Genomic DNA, 14,816 nt, shown 5'->3' with positions numbered 1-14,816 from the left:
TGAAGGAAGGGAAATTACTGTCTAGTGTACTATTTATTTTACCACAAAAACTAGAAAGTTCTATATGATCAATTAATTCAATGTACACTTCTTAAAATTACCCTGACTTTGTTTTCACTTCAGAGAAGAAAATATAAAATTAAAAGATTAAAAATACTGGAGGAAAAAAAAAACTGTCCTATGCGAAAACCGAGAAAGCATGAAACTTTTGTTAATACCTATAATGTCCTCTCCTACCAAAGCTGACTAAAGGCATTTTCAAAAATGGTTTTAATTTAAATTTGTCTTCCCTTTCCCATAGACAGACACTGTTGGCTAGCCTCATTGATAGCAAAATAATTAAAAGCCACAGAGAGTAAGGGGGGGGGGAAGCAAAATAATTAACAAACTGGAAAACTACATAATCAGGAGTTAGTCATAAAACATAAGTGTAATTTTTAAAAATCATAATTTTTAATTTTAAAAAGAGAATTTTTTAAAAGATGATAAAAAATTTAAGATTAGCAATAGATAATTCAATATCAAAAATTAACCTGGTTATATGCTCCAAACAATGAGTTATACCTATTATCATGAATGTGTTAATATAAATGAAATAACATTTTTGAAGCACTTTGCAATAAGCCTTAGTTTTTATTGTTATATATCTAGTTGGTTCTCATCTAATTATAGAATTCCTCTCTATTGTAGAATTCCTTTTGCTTCTCTTTGTTAATTACAAAACAAAAAGTAGATGGGCCCAATCTAAAATATTTCCTTTGGAGATCTATAATATAAACTTATGCCATTAGATATCGTTAAATGGATGTGCATAGATTTACATGCAGTAGCATACATATCTATGCATTTTGTCACGTTGTTGTTTTCTCAGGAGCACAGTTGACAGTGGTGACAGCTGAGTGTGTAATTAGTTTTCATTGTTCCCCTGACAGTCAGAGCTCCACACAGGACCCCTTTATTTTTATGTTGTAAGGTATGTTGTAAATGCTATGGAAAAATACACTAATAACAGGCGTTTAATGATGGGTCCAGCAACCATAGTGGGAGTAGTGCCAGAAGAGATTGGCAGCTCTGGGTCCTATCCATATTTGCAGAAAGAATTTCATTCCTCAAGTATCATGATGCTCAAAATATTGATATAAGCATTTCTTGTGATATTTTTTATTATATTTAAGGTAGAACTTTTCTAAGTTAAATGTGTAATACCAAAACCAAGCTCTCTAATCAAAAGATAACACAAAAACCATCCATTAAGGGGATGAGACTGGATGATCTAAAATATGATTGATTATCCATAGCATGAAGAAAAGTACTGCATATTAACAAGTGGAAAAAATCATTTAGAATAATTCTATCTTCTGATAAAATTTTTAAATAGAGAAATGTTAGAGACAACATTTTAAAAGTTTGTTTTTGGAGGAAGGATTGTTTTGTTTCTTAACAATACATTTTAAAAATTGAGTGGAGATAATATGAAACAACTAGATAACATATTCCCTGTGGATTGTGCTAATTTGTTTTATACAGTAGTTAAAATAAAGGGCCCCAGAGATGCTGTCATAGCTGACACTAGATCTTTCACAAAGGTCCTTTATCGCTTGATTAATTAGTAATTGGGAGACACATTTTGGCAGCTCTCATTTCCCTATTATTTCCTCTGGTTTGGCTCAAAACCCTGTCAGGAGTGACACTATTTGAATCAGAGTCCTCTTAGTGCTGGATCACTAGGTTTTTTGTTGTTTTTTTTTTTTTTTTAATAAGTAGAGTCCCCAGAGAACTACCCAAAAAAAAAGGTATAAAAGTTGATTGAAGCAATAGTAGTAAACAAATATATGAAGAAAAATTGAACATCATAGTATTCTAAACATGATTCCTTTCCTGGTTTGTCTGAATCCATGGGTTACTGGTGAGATTGCACAGTCTGAAGGAAATGGCCATTAACAAAACTACTGCTTTCATCTATTGGGTGGGGGGGAGGTTTTAACTAAATAAACCTGAAAAGCACTTTGCTGGCAGAAGAATGCTACATCTGGGCCTCCCTCTGCCACATACCTTCCCCCAAACCAGATGAATGAAATTATTCTCAGAGGCAAGTATGTATAGGGGGACTACAGAGGAATCTATAGTGAATCTATATAGTTGTTACAAAATCTGTGACTAAACTGAACAAAAGGAGTATGTTTCTCAAATGATAAGCTTCAGAATTTTAAAATGAAACTGTCAACTATGATACTGGAAAGTTGAATATAACTGCAAAGTCAATATGAGGCTCTCCAATCCACTAGCAGCTAGCTCTCATGTCAGTAACTTCAAAAATGTAGGCTGACATTATGGTGGTTCAAGACACTTGATGTGACAGTGTAATAGCCATGCTGTGTATGTGTCAGAAGGTCACTGCTTCCAAATTCCAGCATCTTTCTTTTTTTTCTTGCCCTGAAACAATAGAAGGGGACTGGGCTCATTTGTTTCCACTTTGTTTAACCTAATTGTTAAACACATGGGATAAATGTTCCCAACTATGCATGATTTCTTTTCCTTTATTTCCCCCCAATCTTATTGTTTTTATAAAGTATAAATAAATAAATAGAAATCTCAACTACAAAACTCACCACCACACACATTTGATTTTGGTAAGGGCAAAATTAATTTAAGCCAAATCCACTTTATTGTCAAATCTTTCCTTGCTCATTATAATTCTATAAACATCAAGATATAGTCTACCACTACTACAAAGTATATTACCAATATATACACAAATTATGTAGCAAAAAGCAAAACATGGAGTGATTTCACTGAAATTTCTTGTTTAAAAAGAAAGGATATATTACCATCTCCTTCACCTCTCTAATATACATTTTTTTTAATGAAAAGGTGCAATAGATAGTACTTCTAAATTACAGGTTTTACATAGACTGTTCATTGACCGGATATCTGAATACAAACACCTTGGTTGCTTGGAACAGCAGGAAAACAAAATGCACAATGTTTTTGAGTTCATCCAAACTAGAAAGGTCATTTTAAACATTTGGATGTTTGGATTCCTCTACTGAGTGGTTAATTTATTTATTTATTTATTTTGACAAAGTAATGGTTATCCACATAACAGAAGTCCTTCTATGTTAAAGCTGTTGACACTTACACCTGGACTGCAACAAGCAGCCCATTTGTTATCATGAGACATGCATCTGTTATCCTCCCCCTGCTTTCCATCTATCCCCAAAAAATTAAAGAAAACAAAACTAACACAAATTTTATTTATATATTTCTTTTTCATCATTTTGGAAATTCTGGAAATGATATTAACAGATTTTGTTAGTGTCAGAAATACAATTATTAATTCAGTCACATCAATCTACAGCACAGATGTTGAGAGTATGACTCATTAATTCACTTTGTCTGAATTGGACTACATTTGAAATTAATCTTATGGTATAGAGCTATACTTCTATAAAGAGCAATGTTGGGAGAATCAAAGAGATGTTCATGAAACAAAGTTCACTGTAAGTTTTATAACTCTTCTGTAAGCCCTAAAATAGTTATTCTGCAATTCTAGAATTTGTTAAATCCAGAAAGAAAGTTATACATTATGGAACTCAGTAGCCTCAGTGTATAATATTCAGATAATTTGTTATATCACTAAATTGATTACATAAATATTTCTAAGAAAGACAATATAAAGACATGGGAGGAATAATACATAAGGAAAAGGATTTTTTTGGGAATGGTGGTAATAAAACACTGTATTATAATGTAACTTTAAAATCTTCAAATACTTAAACTTTAAATAAGAGTCATCTGCTCCCCTTAGAAGAGAATGCTTTTTACTGATATATTGCTAGGAAATATGCCAGTTAGCAAGTATATACCACAAGTTTATAAACTACTTGAGGTTGACAACAGAAACCATTGGGTAACCAATTAAAATATACATTTTTGTTGAAATTAAAACAAATATCAGTACTTAAAAATATAAAAATGAATGGTGGTGCAAGCTATCATTTAACATTCAAAGACACATTATTTTAATTTAAATATAGTATTGCTAATGAAAACATTCTTTTCTCAAGACATTGCTTCTACAACATAAGACAAAAAATGGAGTCAACATCTTTATGAACTGATAAATAATATTATGTCTCTGATAGTTAAAGATTCCTTGCCCAAATAACTATCAAATGGTTTGGTCCTTTTCTATTATCCGTCCTCTTTTCTGAGCTATTTTAATGAAATAAATTCAGCCTTAAAACAAGATGGCTGCTACTAAAGAGATTGTTTTAACTGAAAATGAAAATTTAGCTTTTCAACCTGAAAAAAAAGAATTTAATTACTTCTTGGTACCTAAGGCATCTCAACATTTAAGAATATTGTGTATCCATGCATCAAACATGTCTAGAAAAATTCATCGAAAGTGAAGCGGGGAAAAAAAATCCTACCTAGTCGTTGCTAAAAATATGGTTGCCCCATGTAAAATTGTCAGTGACGTCATCTGACCCAACTATTCCAATTGCATTACTTTCTGTAATGGAAACCTGCTATTTGATCATTGATAAAAGCATACAGATAGACCTACTGACTGACCAACTTATTGACTGTCTGATCAACATATACACACAGATGAATAGATATTGAGATATATGTCCATTCCACATATATCACACATCTACTAGTTAACATGGGGAAGAAAGAGAAACATCATAAGAAATAATCAGGAAAACACTGCTATTAATGATTCAACTATACCTTTATATATGATTCAAACTATACCTAGCAAGATTTAATAAAAATCTTGAAAATTTAGCTGTTAGGCAATCCTTCCTTGGAGTATAATTTTATTGTTCCACCCTACAACTGAAACAAATCACAGAAAAATTTTAGGATGATAGAAGAACATAGATGTATCAATTATATACATTTCTCTTTCTTTTAATATTATTTTGAAAACAAAAAATATAGTCAAACTTGTTTTTATTTCTTATTTGAATGAAAAATAAGACCTGACAGAACATTTTCTTCAACCTTCCAACTGTCAAAAGCTTGAAGGGTGTTTCTGAAGATGACAAAGGTTTATTTTGTTATTAAAAATGAGAGACTAGCACCTGAGTGAAAGCTGATCCAACAATAAATGTTTCACAACACATTCATATTCTGTCACTCTCTGCATATGTATATGCCCATACACAATATATATATATATATATATATATATACACACACACACACACTAATTGACAATTTTTTATTTTAAAATGACATTTATATAAAAATATAGTTTCACTATTTGACAACTATATTTTAATAATCTTAAAAGTCACTACTTGGATTCATAGAAAACTTTTAGTTTAAAGCTTAGTGATATAGGTTTAGTTATTTTATGTTATATTCTTTTTTGAAATATAGTAGTTAAAGTTACCAGAAGAAATACTAAGATATGAGCAGGTTTTATTTTTTCCCCATTCAGATGAATTGTTTCTACCCATAAAACTGTAATATTCAAAGAAAATTTGCCATAATATATTCATTTTAAAGTTTTCCATTTCATTATGTTGCCATGTTTCTGATTTTAAAACACAAGTACAGGCCCTTTAATTCTTAGTTGTAGAAATAAATCATTCAGAAACATTTGAACATCAAAATAATCATAAGAAATTTTTCCATAAAACAGCTCAAATAAAGTTAAGAAACTAACTAAAATGTAAATAAGCTAAAAGTACTTATGGTGATTTGTTGACATTTGGCTGTTTGTAATTATTATTACCATAAAAGAGCAAATAAAAAAGTAAATTGAAATTTTAAAAAATTAACTCAGTTTGAAGTCATTTTCTTCAGCAGCCATTTGTCAATATGTCTAAACTTTATCACAGAAAAAAAAAAGAAAAAAATTTTCAACTTATAAGAATGATATTCACTAAATTTTTCTGCATTGGAATAAATGCTAATTTGGGGGAGGAAAGTTGGGACAAGGAAGTGTTTCCCCAACATGGTAAACTTCCCCATAAAAACCAAATATTAATAGATCCACTTTGGGAAAGCTTCACAAATAGGCAATAAATGTATGACAGTCATTGCTAAGTGCTTATTTTGAGCAAAATATTATCATTATATAATATTTGTGCCAATATCTAGAGATTGTTAATATATAAAAATGGAGAGGATGGGGAGCTGTCAGACAAAAAATCCAAGCCAATCATGAGTGAAAAATAAATGGAAAACTAATACTTTATAGAACAATTTCCTCCATTAACAAAAATTCTTGTGTGAGAAGAAAGTGCTATTGCTACTTATATATATTTTCCTATTAAAATTAAGGCTTTAACTTCCTTTTCAAAAGGCCTATTTCTTGGCATGATTACATGTGTTTATGTGTGCACATACATATGTATGTATATATTTCCCAAGCCAGGAGAGTGCAGGACTCCTGAAGGACTAATTGTATTCATTCATTTTCTCAGCCCAGCATGTAGCTAGTAGATTGCTTGGTTCATAGCAACAGGGGAGAGAAAGAAACACTCATCTTTATCTGTCCCCATCCAACAGGAAACCAGGCCAGTGAGTGGAAAGCAATGAAATGCCTTTTCTGAGGGCATTTTGCACAAAATAAAATGGCAAGAATTTAAGGAAGGCAATTTACCTTTTAACTATGTGTTTCTTTTCACCTATAACTCAGCCTTCAAAAGTTGAGGCCTATAAAAACACTGCTCATTGGTGGGAAGACTTAAGGCAACCAAGTATTCTTCCAGTCATCCCACCGCCATTAAAATCAACTAACTAGGGGGTGGAAACTACTATAGATTAGTTATAGTTATAGATAGTATAGAAGTTTATAGATCGTATAGAAGATTCTTCTCCAGAACTTTTAGTTACAGGTTGTTATAGAGCTTGAGGTCTTCACTGAAGATAAGCCTGAAAATGTCAAATTGGAGTATCCTTTCAAGTAGGAGACAGATCTTATTAATGTTCCCATCTATTTTCAAAATGTCAGTAAGCTGACTGATTTTGATATATTTTTAAGTCATACTATAATGGAACATATAAATTCCAAAACAAATATATGTATCCGAATCTTACTCATAAAGAAAATAATTTGAAATGGTCAAATAAATTCAGGGAACAAGAAGATGCTCAGAATATGTACATGTACATTTTCAAATGTGCACCACATATATAATATAAATGTTAAACATGTTTTAAAATTTTAACATACATCTAGTAACAGTCATTTACTCTTTAACTCTATGAATGTTTTCAACAAATGTAAACATCACTAAAATGTTTTTTAAATTCCAAAAGTAAAAGAAATTCACTTATTTTAAGTTCCATAGTGCAATCCTTTAAAAAGTGATACCAATGTTCCACTCTTCCCCAAAATAAACTCATGAACTCTAAGTGCAACAATTTGACTTACTTTTTTAATTACTGAATTAGGAATTTGTTGACAATAAGAAAAAAGATGTCTCAGAAAAATGTATGGTATATATGAAATTCAAGAAAAGAAATATCAACTGGAATATGATGGGGGAGGAAGGAATGTCACACTTTTCTCCATTTAACATAACAATAGTAGTAGAAGAATGGTTTTGGAAAAATGAATAGAATTCACACCATTTTCATTATGTAAACAAAGATGGCATGTAAACAAATGGCAAAATTGTGTCAAGTTTTCAGTTTCATACTAAAAGACAATTAGTTCACAAGTCTTAGGACAAATAAGGCAAAAAAAAACTTCATTATTTCAGAATGATATAGTTTTCATTCTTTAAGTGATGATGTACAAAGTGGTCTTTCCTGTTCAGGAAAACTCCCACACCTTATTCATAGCATAAACTATGAACTAAAAGTAAAGAGAACAAAATTATACCTGAAATTAATTTTTCCAAAAGTGCACTAGGTAAACTTAGCAAAAGAGTTGTTTCTTATTTCACATTATTTCACTACTCCATACATTAATGTCAATTTGCAGAGGACAATTTTAAGTATTTTATTTCAGCACATACTTTCAAAAATTCCTTAAACTCATTCTATTCAACTTAAATATATTTCTCCCCTTTTGATAGTTCTAATGTATTTATAACTCATCAAATTTTAAGAGTTTCCAAAAATCATAATTCTATCATATAACTTTTAAAAAAACTAAGGAATAAATGCAAAGTAACTCAGGGTAACTAGGTGTCTGCATAAAACGGCTTACATAAAAGCTTGTAAAGTTCTTTAAGAAATAAGATACAAATAGGTTTATCTTTGTGTTTAGAGGTTACATTTTTAAAAAATAGTATTAAGATTATAGAGCAGAGTTCACAATATGTCACTGAACATTATTTTTATAACTTTCACTATTTAGGTAAGATTAACAAAATATTGTAAAAAATAAACTAAAGAAGATACATTTGTCACAACTGTCGATTTGAGTTGCTACTGCCAATTGTTATCTTATTGATTTCTGTCCTATTCATTACATAAAATCAATTATGTTCACTATTCCATAAATACTGACAACTCTTAAAAGTTATCAGTCTTAGAAAATAACTAATTTTGTCAAGAAAGAGCAGATAAATGAACATAGATTCTAACCAATTTTTTTTTCCTAACAGTAAAGAAGTTAATATTTTTCCTAAGTCTCTGAATCTATATATCGTTCCACTGTAGCATTATAAGACCATTTAATTAGTCAACAAACTAGACAACAGAATATTCAAATCCTTCCATCAAGATATCAAATTAAATTTTGAATTTACCTAAATATTTTTCTTAAGTAACATCATATTGATACAAAATACATAATATTTACTTCCATTTAACATAATACCCATTGTTGCTACTCTTGCATTGAGTGAACTTTTTTTTTCCTCTTGGAGCTAATTGAAAAGCTACTATGGAAGCAATTAGAGCTTTCTATTCTGTGTCAAAAGATTACTTAGCAGTTGTATTACTGATTTAGTAAAATCTTAAACAAGACATTTTGATTACATAAAATAATATTAGAAACATGACTATCTTTCTTTGTAAAATGTATATTATTTAAGAAAGAAATGTCTAAAACACTTGACTTAAAAATATTGTAGCATGATGTGCAAAATTTTTGGCAAAAATATTTCCTCATATAATCTTTTATTCTTCACTGTTGGATTTTATTTAAAGTTATTTTACTGGGTGTGGTTTCTTTAACTTTTTTCTTTGGCAAGATTTGATGAAACATAGAATATTCCTTTTTATTAAATATTTACATTTGTGACATGTATTCCAATTTAAAGATGTTAAGTTTCAATGGGATGGAGCAAAAAGGGAAGAAAAAAAATCAGTTGATAAATTGGTAAGAAAATACTATTTTATAGACCAATCTCTTTTAAGAACATCAGCCTTTTAATGGGGGGTTATCAGTTTTAAATTGGTTCAGTAACCTAAAAGGAGGTGCTGAAAAGCTTCATATTAGAATACTCAGTTGACAAAAAAATTCTGGGCACTTTAAAATTCTACAGATTAACTTTGTCTCAGCCATTTCATACCCACCATGGAATACTGAACAGAATAGTTTTCTGCAGGCAAGGCAGATCTATTAAAAAACATGACCTGTGACAAAAATCAATGTGCTAATCTCAAACCAAACAGCAGTATCAGGAACATAAAACAGAGATAACCTAAGATAAAATGTCCTCAAACTCACTCAGACCAGCTTGACAGGTTAAAAAAGGGGGGGAGGGGGAGTTTCATCAGTTTTAAGGAGGAGAAAAGATAACAGGTATCAAAATAAGTGGATACCAAGAGAGAAAAAGATTCAGTATTTAAGATTATGAAAAGGAAGGAGATCACCATAGCAAAGAACGCCCAAGCTAAACTACCTTATTTCTCTGTTGTTTTACTTAATATGATCAGTTTAACTTTTTAAAGTATAAATTCCTCTATTTCATAAATACTATTTAATAAAGCCCAAAGGGAATAAACGAACCTACATAATAAGCCTTGCTTTTAACACCATCACAACTGGAGCATTTGCTCCATTTGTCTTGTCAGGTTTAATAAAAGGCACCTCCTCTGGTAGAACGGCTTCCCTTTTCTCTTTTTCTAATAGTGCTAAGTGCCATGTCAAAAAAAGAAAAAGGTTGCCTTGTCCCACCAGAGGAAGAGAAGGAAAGAAAGAAGGGAGACAAGAGGGAGACAGAGAGAGAAACAGAGAGAGACAGAGAGAAACAGAGACAGAAAGAGACAGAGACAGACAGAAACAGAGACAGAGAGACCGAGAGAACAGAGAGACAGAGATTTTGTATATTGTTTTGTGTTTACACATATTGCTTTAGAAATATCTGTTGGCACTTCATCTTGTGTTGTGTATTTATCACTAACAATTCTATTTTGTCTGTATGCTTGGCAGAGACTATTTTTCCGAGTTTGTCTGGAAGGGGATATCATCAGTTCTCTCATCTTCTGGCAGGACCCAGGTGGTCCGCCAGGATATGGGCTTACTTTACTGGGCAGTCCTGGCTTCAGCAGGGATTCCCTTTAAGTCCGGGACAATGGAGCCGGCGCAGAGCCGGGTAAACCCTAGGAGAAGAGGCGGGGATCGCTACTTGAACCTCCCTCTCTAAAGCGAGCGTTTAGTGCTTGCTCGCGGCGACCACATGGTTGTCCCGGAGCACAGCACTTGGCGCGGCTTTCCAGTGAAACCGGCTCTCGGTACCGACTCTCTATTTCCCACCCGTTGGTTCAACTTTTATCTTCACTGACTGCAATACAGTGTCCTTATGAGGTCTACTAGCCAATAAAGAAATCAATCCTAGAGGTTGAGCAAAAGCGGATGGGGCGAGGACTGAGGTGTCGAGATAATAAAATGGGGACTCAACTGGAAGGAATACGAAGCAGAATAGGTCAGTTTGGGTCAGCTCTTAGTCGGGACTCGAGTGGGCCCCCGGAAAAGGCCCAGATTTAATGACAAGGTACCCGGAGACTCCTCTGGTTCATCAGACTGAGAATGACTCAGATCATCAAAAAGCCGCGACGGGATAGAACCCACATTCCTGCCTTCCTCTTCAGATTTTTCATTTCTCTTTTTCCGGAGGGCTAGCAAAAATGTTTATCAATACATATCTCCGTGAACTGGCGAACAGTTACCAAGAGAATTAACACACTTGGATTACATGACGTAACCTTTGTATTAGAGCAAACTTTTTGGCTCTATAAAAAGGACTGGGGCGGGGGAAAGGAAGAGAGAGAGTAGAGAGAAATCTCCACAACTGCCAGCTCAAAGGAACCAGACTGATGGATAGGCTATTGTATTTCCTCTCAGTTAACGAGTTAAAGGAAAACTAAAAGCTTCCGCTTCCCAGCTCCCTCCTTCCCCTGCCAGTGAGCTCCGAGCGCACCGAAAAAGTTTGGGGCTCTGCTAGAGGAGAGGGGTTTGACTGGCTCGCAGTTCACAAGTAAAACTATTTCCCGCAAAAGGAAAAAGAAAAAGGAAATTAGGGTTGGGGGAAGGGAGAGCACGGTTCTAAAACTGTAAGTTCTGCTCTAATAGGATGTGACTCGCTTGTTCTGAACAAGTCGAGAATGGAAGAAGAGCCTCTGCCCGCCTCTCACTCCTTTCAAGGTCTCAGCCTCCGGGTCCTCGAGGAGTGAGGAAGGCGAGGTTCATTACTCCCAGGTGAACCTGGTCTCCGCCAGGCTTCTCCAGACGCACTTAACAAAGAAGGAAGTTGAAGCCTCCTTCCTTGATAATTCCGTCAGATTTTTATTTCCAGTTACAAAACAAATAAATGAAAAAGAGTTCGCCCAGCTCCCGAGATGTCGGCGCCTCAGGCGTTTCTTCATTCCCACCAATTCCTCGCTACCTCCTCTCCTCCTCCAAATATCTACGCCTGTCCTCTAGCATATCATCGGATCGGCCTAGAGAGGCGAGGACCCTGAATCATGTCCCTCTTACCACTACCCTCTTACCTGGGATTGGTGCTGTTCCAGTAGACAGCGTAGCGATCAGCGACAGCTTTGGAACCAGGATCTTGGCTGAACACAGACATCCAGAGCACCAGAAACACCAGCATCAACATCTCCACGTGCAACATCACTCCAGTCCAACAGTGAAAAACACAAACACAGGAGGGAGCAAGGGGGAGGGGAGAGGGAAGTAGGGGAAAAAATGAGGGGGGAAAGGAGGGTCTGCTAAACAGATCGTAGGGGGCGAAGGAATGAGAAGTACACGGAGTAAAGCGGAAAATTACAATTTTTTTTTTCTTTTAGAATAAGCGAGTTCTCCCACCCCCCGGAGGGGGGGGGGAGGAAGCGGGGAATTTAAGAAAGAAAGAAAGAAAGAAAAGGGAAAAAAAAAAAAAAAAAAAAAGGAGAAGAGACGCGTGTGTATTTCGAGGTTGGGAGGGGGAGAGCGGGAGAATGCCAAATCTGTTTCTTAAGAAGTAGGAGGAGGCTGGTCACCCCGGGAGGGGGAGATGGAAGCCGAACCGAGCTGTGGCGGCGGCGGCGGCGGCACAACGAGGAGTTGGCGGCGGCGCTCCGCGCACATTCACCGGGAGTTCATTGCAGAAGCCACAGCGAGACATACACCAACCCACCCACCCCGGTTCAGCCCTTGCACCTCCAGCTGAGGGTGGTTGTGGACGCTGACGGGTGGTGGCTCTTCTCTGGCACTGTTCTCTCGTTCTGTCTTGTTTCCTTCAAAGTTATTTTGGTAATTGATAAAAAAAAAAATTGCCAAAGTAAAGTGGTTAGTTTGGGGTATATGCGTTTCTTTTCTGAAAATAAAATGCTCCCTTCACTACCACCCTTTCGCCTTTGCTTTGCCAAACCCGTGGAAGTCTTGGAGGAAGTAGATGCTGCGGGTTCAGTGGAGACTGTGAGGAGCAAAGATGGGTGGGGAAGCAAAACTGCTGAATTAAATCTCACTCCTGCCAAGGTCCTGGAAATGGTTAAAAAGTAGTTGGGTTGAAGAAGAATGGCAATACCACCCAAACCTTTAAGAAAGTTTGGTACTTTCCTTTATCCAACAAAAATGCTCGGTAGAGTTTGGCTGCGGTCAGAGATAAAGCGGTAGTTCTGCAGCAGCTGGAGAAGGAAGAGACACCCGGTGTGTTGGAGGAGACTTAATAGGGATTTTTTTTCGTATTCTTTTCTTTGCTGGGCTGTGGGTGCACCAAAGAGTGTAAGAAACAGCAGATGTAAAAATCAGCCAATCCAAGCAGTGTTATGGTGCCAAATCAAGTCGACACAAATAAAACTGTTTTGCTGAAGGGTGAAAAAAATAATAATTTTAAATGAATCCCACAAACTCCGGGAAACGCTGGTGTCAGACACCTTGTCCGCACAATGACTGAGATCGATATAGAGGCATAAACTGAGATCCAAACATCTCCGGAGCAAGCTGTCAAAGTGTCTGGCTAAAATGAGTCCAATCCCAGGAACATTAAGTTGGAAAAATGCATAAATCAGTTTCAAATCGGAAAAAGAGCAAAAAGAGAGAAATCTCACCGATGACTATATCAGAAATCTTGTTCTTCGGCAGCTGCTCCCTTTTCCTTTCCAGAAGAGGGGGGGAAGCAACAAGAAGGGGGAACCACACTGTTACCTCTCTCCCCCCCCCAAAAAAAAAAAACTGTACCCTGCAAGAAAATTAATAAACTTCAGTGCAGCGGCATCCAGTGAAGGATTTCCACGAATGGAGAGGGGGGCAAAAGTCAATTTTGGGGGAAAAAAGGGAAGGGGGGTCTTTGCAGAAGGAAAAAAAAATCTTAAAGTCACGCCCCCTTCGCGATGACCTGCGTGTAAATCCGACTTCAGCAGCAACCTAGGACAATCCAAAAGCTGAGCGCCCTCCGTGCAATGAACATATGCGAGTACGTATGCAGCATATATATTTTATATCCATGCATATGTCTGCATGTGTGAGCGATCTGGAAGCTGGTTGGCGTGTATGCGTGTATGTTTTCGGAATATGTGCACAGAAGAGGTGCAGCCAGCGAGCTCAGAGCCCAGGCGCTGCTGGTTGATCATGTGGTGGGTTTTTTTTTTTTTTTCCATGCAGTTTACTTGGGAAAGGGGGATTTGCAGGAGCAGCCAGTCAGGGAGCAGCCTGCTGTTTGCTTACAGATTGCTTTTTTTCCCTCTCTTTACTTCAACCCGATTGGTTTGCAACACGAGAAAGAGGCGTTTTCCTAATCTCTTCCCCTCCCCCTCCCAAAATACCGGCCCCACCTTCCTGCAACCTGACTAATTGAATTACTGGGAGAATCGAGTGGCCTGTATCCATTGTGGGAGCCTGGCTGCTGAAAGTAACCCTTTGGATGCTGCATTTGGGGTAGAATATTCGGAAAGATTCGACACCTTTTATTTAAGAGCGACCCAGGAGGGAGTAAGGGGTACAGGAGGGGCTGTCACTCTGAGAACGGTTTTTCAAGCCTTTATCGGAGGACAAAGTGTGTTTCTTATTCCCCATCGGTGATACAATCTCTTCTGATTGGGGAGTAGCAATAGCAGCTTTTTTATTATAAAATATGATCCCTTAATCTTAAGATTTTATATCTTCTAGTGTTTGCTTGTCTGAAAAATTAGATATTCAGTGGTAAGAAGTAAAATAAAACAAAACAAAACAAACAAACAAAAACATCTAAGGTCTTTTACTCCTTACCATAGTCTTTTACTTCTTACCAGTGATTTAAAGGTTAATAAACGGGAAGGGAGACCTTTCTTTAAATTAGTTTTAAATGGTATTCTGAAAATTCGTATTTAAAAAAAAAATTCTGAGAAATCATAGTTGAAAATCATTGCAATTCAATGCAAACCCACTGCCGAGAGGACATTAATGCGGCAAGTGATCCGATTAGAAA

The 14,816-nt window shown here is 35.5% G+C and overlaps 1 protein-coding gene across 2 annotated transcripts in view; it reads right to left on the bottom strand.

Moving 5' to 3' along the window:
• The window catches only part of EFNA5 (ephrin A5), a 310,031-nt gene extending 295,852 nt beyond the window's left edge, over positions 1 to 14,179 (bottom strand). The window contains exon 1 of one of the 2 annotated variants that reach the window (XM_051994892.1): positions 11,920 to 14,179. In XM_051994892.1, coding sequence (XP_051850852.1) covers positions 11,920 to 12,044 — 125 coding nt within the window. In that variant the 5' untranslated portion in view covers positions 12,045 to 14,179. The remainder of the gene's footprint in view (positions 1 to 11,919) is intronic. The other variant, XM_051994883.1, reaches the window with a different exon arrangement.
• Positions 14,180 to 14,816: the final 637 nt, after the last annotated feature.

Source organism: Antechinus flavipes, chromosome 1 (assembly GCF_016432865.1).
Source record: "Antechinus flavipes isolate AdamAnt ecotype Samford, QLD, Australia chromosome 1, AdamAnt_v2, whole genome shotgun sequence".
Lineage (NCBI taxonomy): Eukaryota > Metazoa > Chordata > Mammalia > Dasyuromorphia > Dasyuridae > Antechinus > Antechinus flavipes.
This window is presented reverse-complemented; position numbering and strand designations above follow the sequence as displayed.